A 10,220-nucleotide genomic window follows, 5' to 3' on the forward strand; every position below is an offset into this window, starting at 1 on the left:
CCGTAAATACTACTTTTCCAATATGGCTGCGCCTATGCGTAAACATGGGACAGGTGCGATTTTCAATGTTAATGCAATATTCTTACGAAAATACGTATTGTTGCTGGTGCAAAGTTGCATGACAGCCTTGAAGCACGTGCAAGATTCAGATAATGTAACAAGAATGAAGGAAATCTAGCAGCCAGGCAAGGATTCAGATCGGGCTCATTCAGATCCATCTCATCTGAAAACTTGACAGGCTGGGCATATGTAAATTTATTGCTATTATAGCAATATATAGCTATAATAGCTATTTATAGCTATACAAAACTGACAGTAAACAACATTTTTGAAGATAAAAAAGCTTCCGCTCAAAAACCGACTCCTGAAATTTGCAGGGAATGTGTATAAGGATAATTTGAACACTATGCAACCACTTTTCGTTCGAAACAATAGAGCAATAATTAGCCTAATTATACCTCATCAAAACTGCTTTCAATATGTTTGAATGATCGTTATAGATAACCACTGCAAGTTTCAGGAGTCGGTTTTGAGCGGAAGCATTTTTATCTTCAAAAATGTTGTTTACCGTCAGTTTTGTATAGCTATAAATAGCTATTAGAGCTATATATCGCTATAATAGCAATAAATTTACATGTGCCCAACCTGCTTGAGTCCGGATTTCTGACGAACTTGCTAGGCCTACCGCCAGTTGGTGTTCTGGCCAGTAATTATCATAGTTTCGGACGACCCTCTTCAGATAATTACTGAAGGCTGTGTGTCAGACCATTTTGGTAGGGGTGGGGGTGGTTCATTATGAATTCTGATTGTCGTTTATTCAAATACCCAACTCTTTCCAAAATCAGCTGACCATCTCGTAAGTTGGGAGATTACTGTGCATTTTCAAATATAATATATTTTTCTTTGAATATTGACAAACAAATGGTACTTGTTGCTTAAAGTTATATATATATTTGCCATTCATAAAAGAGCTTTTAATATACAAATTATATCTTAATCATTCACAAGCAAAACTTACCAATATTTAATGCATATATAATGTTTTGTTTCTCTAGCACAGATAAGAGCTCAAAATCAGTCTTAAACAGTATTGCAAATAATCATAACATTTACGTCTATAGTCAGACCATGATTGAAGCAATTATAGTTTTCACAGCGGTAAAGTGATTTCTGCAGGTATAATTTCATCTTAACATACATAAGATACATAAAAAAAAACATACTGTACATAATTTCTGTGTTTAACTAATGTTTATAGGACATCACACATCTTTGTGCATTTGAATGATTTTTACAGCTTGATTTAACAAACCTTATTACTGAAGAAAAAATAACATGTCAAAATTTTAACCAAGTTATGGCACATATTTCTTTGACAGGGTTGCTTGTGAAACCTGATTTTCATTCATTTCTCATAATATGGTGCTAGCCACAAAGGCATTTTCACCAACAGAACCATGTGCACTAGCTTTGTAGGCCTAGTATACATAGACAAGGATGGTGCAGTGGTTGAGCCACTCGCCTTTCATATAGCTGGCCGGGTGTGATCCCTGGTGATGACTCGTTCATGAAAAGGTCCAATATGTACTGTTAACTATTTACCATTAGAGAGATCTCTTCTGATATTACAAAATTGTAATGCAAATTAGTTTTGTGTGGGATGATTATTGATGTGCAATATTATATGCGATAAACAGGTAATCAACATTATTTATTCATGTTGTTCAAAGACATCTTCAGATTCAGTCTCTGTCTAATGATACATTATTTGAATTTAAGCTTTGAGCTGATAAAGTTCCAAATAATTTGGACTACTTAAGATCATACAATAAAAAATCCACAACAGATATTATGTGTTATAAATGTATTGATTTGATTGATTTCAGTGATACAGCGGCTTTACACAGCCTTGACACAGGCCTGGCGTCTGGAGAGTAGGGTGACAGCAGGGGGATTTTACACTCAGACTAGAAATGCCAGCACGAAAAAGGAAAAAGCAAAGAAGGTCAGGAAAAAGTAAGTTACCCATCTCAAACTTATGCCACCAAGGTATGTTGCTTAGAATGTTCGGTCACTCAGGTTAATTTAATAATTTCATATTATGGAATATTTTATTAAACACAGTTAACCAAGAAAAATTAACTTTAAACCTTAATAGGAATTTTACTGCATACAGAAACAAATTATATCTTACTAAAATTATTAATCAAGTAAGCAAAAATCAAACATTTTTCTCTGAAGAAATGTGATGTTACATTCACAAACACTTGATGTAACAATCAATATCCATCTGCAAGGGCAGATAACTCCTTAAATATGCAAATACACAATGTACAGAGAACACTCATGATCCAGACAGAAATGTTGGGTAATAGATTTCATTATTGGTTAAGTAGACATAATTTGACAGTCTGGAAAATAACGAACTTAAATAGGTGAAAATTGTCTACATATAATATTGAATGTTTAAAATCATTAAATAAATCAAATAAAAGCAGTGAAGTGAAAATTATATGCTATCTCTGAGGTTTTTGCGGTCCCTGTCGTAAATGGGAATGGATTTTTAAACACCGGAAGTGCCGTTCGTCACTATAAATCATAAGAGGGGACCCGGCCCGACCGAAATTCCGGAATTCTAAAAACATCGCACACGGATTTCCTTTAAACACACAATTTGGAGAAAATCATAAAAACAAACAGATATAAACCAGATATAATATCACAAAAACGTATGAACTGATGTGGAATGTTTTTTGGCGGCATGATTTTCAAAAAAATAATCAATTATAACCCATCTAAGCACTGGATGAAATGGGGGGTAGGGTTGCGAGTTACAAACTTCAAGCTTACAAAATTGTGAAATTTTGATCGAGGACCTCGTGTTTTTATATGATATTTGAAAAACATATTACCTTGGGCATATCATATACAAATATTGTGAAATTGACATGGATTTTCATTTCCTTTTTGGCCTATTCATTGATTTTTTACTGGCAAAAATATGGCAAAACATGATAATTACGTATAGAAACGGTCCTGGGAAATAACAAAAATTAGTTAGCATTTGTAAAAATAAAATAGTTTTGTATAGTGTTCTATCGTAAGAAAATTAGGACAAAAAATCAACAGGATCGAGAATACATTCACCCTAATATTACAGAAAACATAATTTTATGAATTTTTCTATTTTCGGTCAGCAAATTTGCAGGGATGGTATATTTCAAGCTCAAATATCTCAAAAAGTAGTTCGAGAACACCCATTTATCTTTATAGATTTGAAATCTACATGAAAAATGCAAGAAAATAAGACCTGTTAGAAAACAATGAACATGGGTTTTTCCCAAAAATGGGCCTACCTTAAATTACAGAATTTGACATAAATACAACAGCATATATATATGTATTACAATGTATTTTTGTTCATAACTGTCACCGCCTTTGAAATTATTTTGAAAGGAAAAAAAATGAATACCATTTCTTCATTGTTGATTTGTGGAAAACAAAATTGGCTTTTGTACGCATTCTCAGAGTTCATATATATATTATTATGAAGACTTTTTTTTCATTTTCCTGATTTATACTATATTATAAAGACTTTGTTGCCAGCTTTCATTTTCCTGATTACTATGTTACAGGACGTTCACTGTTCCTGAGATGGAGTACATTAAAAGTGAGAAGTTGAGCACACATATTGGAGAAGTTCCTACAGATAATGTATGGTTTACGTCAGACTACCCAGAACCATATTTCAGTTTTGACGATGCTGTAAACAGACACAAGCTGATGGCAATGCCTAGTATTTACGACTACATGGATAACTATGTATTTGTCAACATGATCCTCAACACATGGACAAACAGGGAGGTATGTTTACCATAGTAGACTGGCCACTAGCCACTAAGTTACTGATAAGAATTTCTCAGCAGATTTCTTTACTAGGTTATCTCCCCCAAAACTGGTCATCAGACCATAAGTTGTTGATAAGACTTTCTCAGCAGAGTTCTTTACTAGGTTATCTCCCCCTAGACTGGTCACCAGACCATAAGTTGTTGATAAGAATTTCTCATCAGAGTTCTTTACTAGATTATCTCCCCCTAGTAGTTTGAAACTCAGAAATCAGACAGTAAAGACAAAAATATTTAAGCCAAATTATAGTGACATTTTCAATATTCTAGAGACTGATGGCCAGTATAATACCAATTTTGTAGCACAAAAAACTTCGAGAAATATAATGGTGTCGTCTTTAGGGCTACAATTGCTGTCAATTACTGCTAGTGAGCCAAAACAAAAAAATGAAATGGAAAAAAAATTAAAAGGTCATTTTTGTATGCATGTTATTGAGCCAGTTTTATATCACTTACTAACTAAGTAATGTATAAAAGAGGCAACAGATAATTTATTTGAAATTACTTATAAATAGAGCAGTCTTTTCAAAGAAAAAAATGTACAGCAATTCTACAGGTTGTAAAATTAGCGTCTTTTGAGTGGTAAGATAGATATTATTACTGTCTCCGCCATAACTAGTGCCCTTATCCCTATTAGCATCCCTATCCTCTTCTGGAGAAGGAGTTGAAGTTATGTTAACACCATCCCCTGGTACCCCCATCCTATGGATTTCTCCATGCTTATCTACATTTACTTGTGATGCTTATTATATGTATCCCATTTTATTTTACATGAACATTCGAGTCTTTCATGCATGAATAATGACATTAATGCGTCTAAAATGAAAGAAGGCATATGCATGGTTACTGTGACAGATTGATGTGCTATTAGTAAAGAAAGATTTAAAATATGGCTGAATTATTCCATCCACAACTTACATTTTGGTTCCCTAATAAGTGCCCTCCTATGTTCAATTGTTTCAATTGTTAAATCCCATAACTAGTGCCTTTATCCCTATTAGCATCCCTATCCTCTTCTGGAGAAGGAGTTGAAGTTATGTTAACACCATCCCCTGGTACCCCCATCCTATGGATTTCTCCATGCTTATCTACATTTACTTGTGATGCTTATTATATGTATCCCATTTTATTTTACATGAACATTCGAGTCTTTCATGCATGAATAATGACATTAATGCGTCTAAAATGAAAGAAGGCATATGCATGGTTACTGTGACAAATTGTCTATGAGTAAAGAAAGATTTAAAATATGGCTGAATTATTCCATCCACAACATACATTTTGGTTTCCTAATTAGTGCCCTCCTATGTTTCAATTGTTAAATGCCCTTTATGCTAATTACGACAAACACAGTAAAGATTTTTATGTTGGGTACCCTGAAATGATGTATAGATGCATATAAGCATGTAATGATTGGAAACCTATAGAAATTTTTCCCAAGTGTTGCACTATAGCAGTGCTTCACTAGCATACATTGGGACCATTATTAGATAACCAAAATGTAAGTTGTGTATGAAAAAAGGTCTGCCATATTTCTACTCGTTTGTCCTGATTTGTCAAAATAAACATGCATATGCCTTCTTTACTTGAATTTCTCACATCTCAAGTTTTAACACACACAATACTGTATGTTATGTATACACTTTAATCATATTTTACCTGAAACCATTACATTTTGTTCCAGGGGGTGTTTACATCCATGTTAAAGTCTGTTATTGTCCCTCATCCCTTTGTTCCACCTGTGAAAGCAAGACTGGCCTTTTTGACAAAGGTTTGTATAAAAACATTTATTTTCTTTCAATTTTCAAACATGGATCCTGACTTAGTGGAGTGAAAGTACAGTTAAAAGTAAGATTTTCAATACCTGTAACATTTTGACAAAATGCTAAAATAACATGAAAATTGAGACAAAGTAAGGAACGAAAATTGAGACAAAGAAAGGAACAATATAAGTAGCACTTATTTTCTACAGTATAGTTCTTTACTTTGTAGATGATTTTAACTCATTTACCCCTAAAGACACATTTAGGCTCTACTGTATCAAAGAATAGACCTGTCCATTATGAAATTTCAGGGGTAAATGTGGTAACTGTTACATGAATATGTTTTCATTTTAGCAAAAGGAGTATGTGAGTCAGGCCCTGGAATGTGGAGCAACTCACGCTGGAGGTACAGAGCTCCTAGCTCAGGTAATAATACAGATATTCTTTCTCTGGGTAATGTAAACTTGTAGTATACAGAGCTCTTCGCTCAGACAATTACAAGCTCTCTTGATACAGATCTTCTTTGTTGGGTAATATAAGCTTGTACAGAGCTCCTTGCTCAGGTAATTACAAGCTCTCATGATACAGAACTTCTTCCTCTGGGTAATTTAAGATTGTACTATACAGAGTTCCTCACTCAGTAATTACAAGCTCTTGTGATACAGATCTTCTTCCTCTGGGTAATATAAGATTGTAGTATAAAGAGTTCCTCACTCAGTAATTACAAGCTCTCATGATACAGATCTTCTTCCTCTGGGTAATATAAGATTGTAGTATACAGAGTTCCTCACTCAGTAATTACAAGCTCTCATGATACAGATCTTCTTTCTTGGGTAATATAAGTTTGTAGTATACAGAGTTCCTCACTCAGTAATTACAAGCTCTTATGATACAGATCTTCTTCCTCTGGGTAATATAAGATTGTAGTATACAGAGCTCCTCACTCAGTAATTACAAGCTCTCATGATACAGATCTTCTTCCTCTGGGTAATATAAGTTTGAACTATACAGAGTTCCTCACTCAGTAATTACAAGCTCTCATGATACAGATCTTCTTCCTCTGGGTAATATAAGATTGTAGTATACTGAGTTCCTCACTCAGTAATTACAAGCTCTCATGATACAGATCTTCTTTCTTGGGTAATATAAGTTTGTAGTATTCCGAACTTCTTGCTCAGGTAATTACAAGCTCTTGTTGTACATAGTTTCTCCTTTTGTTAATTACAAACTTCCATTCTAAGAGCTCATTGCCCAAAGAATTACAAGCTCTTGTTGTACATAGTTTCTCCTTTTGTTAATTACAAACTTCCATTCTAAGAGCTCATTGCCCAAAGAATTACAAGCTCTTGTACATAATTCCCTTACATGCCCTCTATTCTATTGATCGTAACTGACATCTAATTATTCCTTACAGATCCAGGCAGACCAAATATCTATATATGAGTTGGATCACGTCCTAGCAACACCAGATATGGCTAAACAGTTAAAAGCTTTGAGACCATTATTTGGGGAAATGTTTCCGAACGAGAAAAAAGGTAAAGATATTTTTCATTAAATCAGATAATTCCACATGATACAGAAAATTAAATTTTAACGCTTTCAATTAAAAACCTTGTTGCAAACAAATTAAATTAGGGTTTTATGGTTGATTGGCATTCATTTTGAAAAAGTAAAATGCAAAAATGTATAAGCAAAGAAACTAATTCATAGAAAAACCCTCACACCAATACATTTTACTATAAACATGAAAATAGAGACACTCTTTTACTTTATGCTCTACAGAACCCCAAGTTTAAACATTTTGTTCACAATGAAGAGAAATGAAAAGAAAAACAAAAATTAACTTCATGCTTAACAGAACATCACATTTTCTTACTATGTTTAATTACATGTGTACTTCCTAACCCTTACAGGTAGTATGGGTGAAGATATTCCTGCTATGGTTGGAAGATTTCTCAATGGAGTTATGTTGAAAATAGAACACACTAAAACCAAAGGAGTAGCAAACATCAAATTTCCTATAGGAAAAGTAAGTTTTAGAAAATGATATACAGTACATGGAAACTGCATTAAAGTGAACAGTCGGGCAAGGATGGCTAAAGTCGGTAAAAATGGTGTGAATGTATCCAGTATAATTTCTTATGAAAAAGAAACAGAATATCTCTCGTCAAAATCTGTCTGCGTACGAAGAAATTAATTTTAAGTATAGGAATCCTAAAACGTCCTCCCGGCTGCCTATGTCGGTGGTTACATTTCCACGCAGCCTCGCTTTCAATGCTCCAACTTTTATTTATTTCAATGGTCAGAACTGGGAAATGTAAGCAGAACTTTACCGTCGTATTAATATGTGAGAACTTTTGGAAGGCCAATGAACGCATTTAGACTGGTTTTCTTTGCCCGACTATTCACTTTAAACCAAATCTCTTTTGCCAATGCTAAATTGCAAAGTTCTCACTTCAGAGCAAGTCTGAATGAATTTCCTTTCAATCATTAACTCATTCACCCCTGAAGTCACATTTGGACTCTTCTAAATTCATACGCTGGAAGAGTTCATTAAGAAATTTTCAGGGATGAATGAGTTACCAGTAATACATTTCAATAAAAATTCAAGGTAGGTAATAATTTGTTGAGATAAACTTTCAAACAAGAGCTGTTGGAGAACAGCAAAGCTCGCCTATTCAGAAGAAGTTGATGTTCAAGTATTTACTATTTAAACATGGAAATATGACAAATTAACAGACTTAAAAACCCCTAAAGGGCCCCAAATTGGTTGTATTATCACGTTCAGTATCCATACACATTAGGAAAATAAAATCATAAACATTTATGATGACTTAAGCTTAAACAATTGACGAAACAGAAACTTGCTCAAAAACTTTAACGTGAAATGGGATGCCAACGCCGGGGTGACAGCATTAGCTCCCCCCTATTCTTCGGATAGGCGAGCTAAGAATTAGTTTACTGTGAAAGATTTAAAGACTAAACTATTACCATTGATACAAGCAGTACAATACAATCAAGGCTTTATCATTTGTTACTATAGAAATCGATGAGGAATTATTTTAATGTTGCATGTTTTTATCTAATGACTGGTGTTCACATTGTTTTTTGTTTAGCTAAATATGACAAACCAAGAGTTATCGGCAAATTTGGATGCTTTGAAGATGGAAATATTTGGTGCTCGTCCATTAAAGGCAACAGGTATTAGTGATGCTACAATAAATTGGTCAAAAACAGTTTAATCAATACTACAGTTCCTCGAGCTTGTAGGTTTGGATTCTGTTCATGATTGATCTTGTCCAAACTCTACCTCCTATATCATGAGGCATTAAATATTCATACGTAGTATATGGGGTCCCAAAACCAGGTCACTACAACCTACATTTTGACCTTTTACCTGCATTCAAATTGAAATAACAACTTATTCAAGCTCTTGCCTAATATTAGACAAGGCACTATTTTTTTTTGCTTCCAACATTTAGAATTGTCCTGTATTAATGGTATAAAGAAGTTATTGGGGAAATATTATGTGTATAATGATAATTTCGAAGTGGTCTGAAAATCATGCATAGGATTACTTTTAATTGCGCATTCAGATGAAGAACAGTCTTCTTGTTAAACCCTAGACTGGCCACCAGACCCTAAGTTTGGTTTTATTAGTTTAACGTCCTATGAACAGCCATGGTCATTTTAAGACATGTGCAGGTTTCTTGGTGGAGGAAAGCCGGTATACACACAGAAAAACCACCGACCAGCGGCCAGTACTGGGCAACTGCCCCCACATGGGATTCGAACTCACAACTCAAAGGTGGAGGGCTTGTGGTGATATGTCAGGACATATTAACCACCCATAAGTTGTTGATAAGACTTTCTCAGTAGAGTTCTTCACTAGATTATCTCCCCCTTGATTGAAACGTTTACAGGACAGACATGTATTAAGGGCAAAATTTATCCAGCTAAAGTTTAGTTAATTTTTTTTCAATATTCTAGAGACTGGTGGCCAGTCTAAATTAGTTAAACACTTGTAATGTAACAGTATAAGAAATATACCATTTCAGTAACTGTATAACAATTTGGAATTATTGTTATTTTCATTTTTACAGGTAAATATGTACTACATTTAGATATAGAAGTTCCACCATCACCTACAAAGTATAAACTGGATCCTGTTCAGTATGACTTGACAGAATCCGTTACCAAGAAGAAACGACGCTGACTGTGGATTAATGAAAGTAACTTTGCTCTGTATTTGATGAATTGTAATGCTAGAAAATAAATTCTATTAAATTTTCTTTCCTGTTCTGGTTGAATGTCACTTTAAGACTGATAACAGTCATCATGGTAAACTATACTTTTATTTGAACTTTGTTTCTATCGATGCTAAAACATCATAATGCACACTTGCACAACTTTTTGGTGACATTTGAAATCATTCAGCATCATAGAACATTTATAAGCATGAACATGCGATATGATGATTTATTACTGCAGTAGAGTACAATGTGAGACAAGATATCTGTCAAATGAAAGTATAGAGAAAGCTAAAAATTCT

The 10,220-nt window shown here is 34.0% G+C and overlaps 1 protein-coding gene across 2 annotated transcripts; it reads left to right on the forward strand.

The window, feature by feature from the left end:
- The first annotated feature begins 14 nt into the window (after positions 1 to 14).
- LOC138323565 (large ribosomal subunit protein uL1-like) lies at positions 15 to 9,960 on the forward strand. Of its 2 annotated transcripts, none has more exons than XM_069268254.1 (9): positions 15 to 53; positions 1,887 to 2,016; positions 3,636 to 3,864; positions 5,590 to 5,676; positions 6,023 to 6,094; positions 7,083 to 7,203; positions 7,582 to 7,697; positions 8,785 to 8,869; positions 9,772 to 9,960. In XM_069268254.1, the coding sequence occupies exons 1-9, from the start codon at positions 23 to 25 to the stop codon at positions 9,882 to 9,884; spliced, it is 984 nt and encodes a 327-aa protein (XP_069124355.1). In that variant the 5' UTR covers positions 15 to 22; the 3' UTR covers positions 9,885 to 9,960. The 2 variants fall into 2 exon arrangements, with proteins under 2 accessions (XP_069124355.1, XP_069124356.1); XM_069268255.1 differs by lacking the exon at positions 15 to 53 and adding an exon at positions 72 to 185.
- Positions 9,961 to 10,220: the final 260 nt, after the last annotated feature.

This window comes from Argopecten irradians, chromosome 5 (genome assembly GCF_041381155.1).
Source record: "Argopecten irradians isolate NY chromosome 5, Ai_NY, whole genome shotgun sequence".
Taxonomy (NCBI): domain Eukaryota; kingdom Metazoa; phylum Mollusca; class Bivalvia; order Pectinida; family Pectinidae; genus Argopecten; species Argopecten irradians.

Coding starts and splice junctions, on each gene's coding strand:
- LOC138323565 (XM_069268254.1), top strand. CDS start 23: ATGGCTGCGCCTATGCGTAAACATGGGACAG. Junction 6,095..7,082: donor GTACAGAGCTCCTAGCTCAG/GTAATAATACAG, acceptor TATTCCTTACAG/ATCCAGGCAGACCAAATATC. Junction 7,698..8,784: donor TCAAATTTCCTATAGGAAAA/GTAAGTTTTAGA, acceptor TTTTTTGTTTAG/CTAAATATGACAAACCAAGA.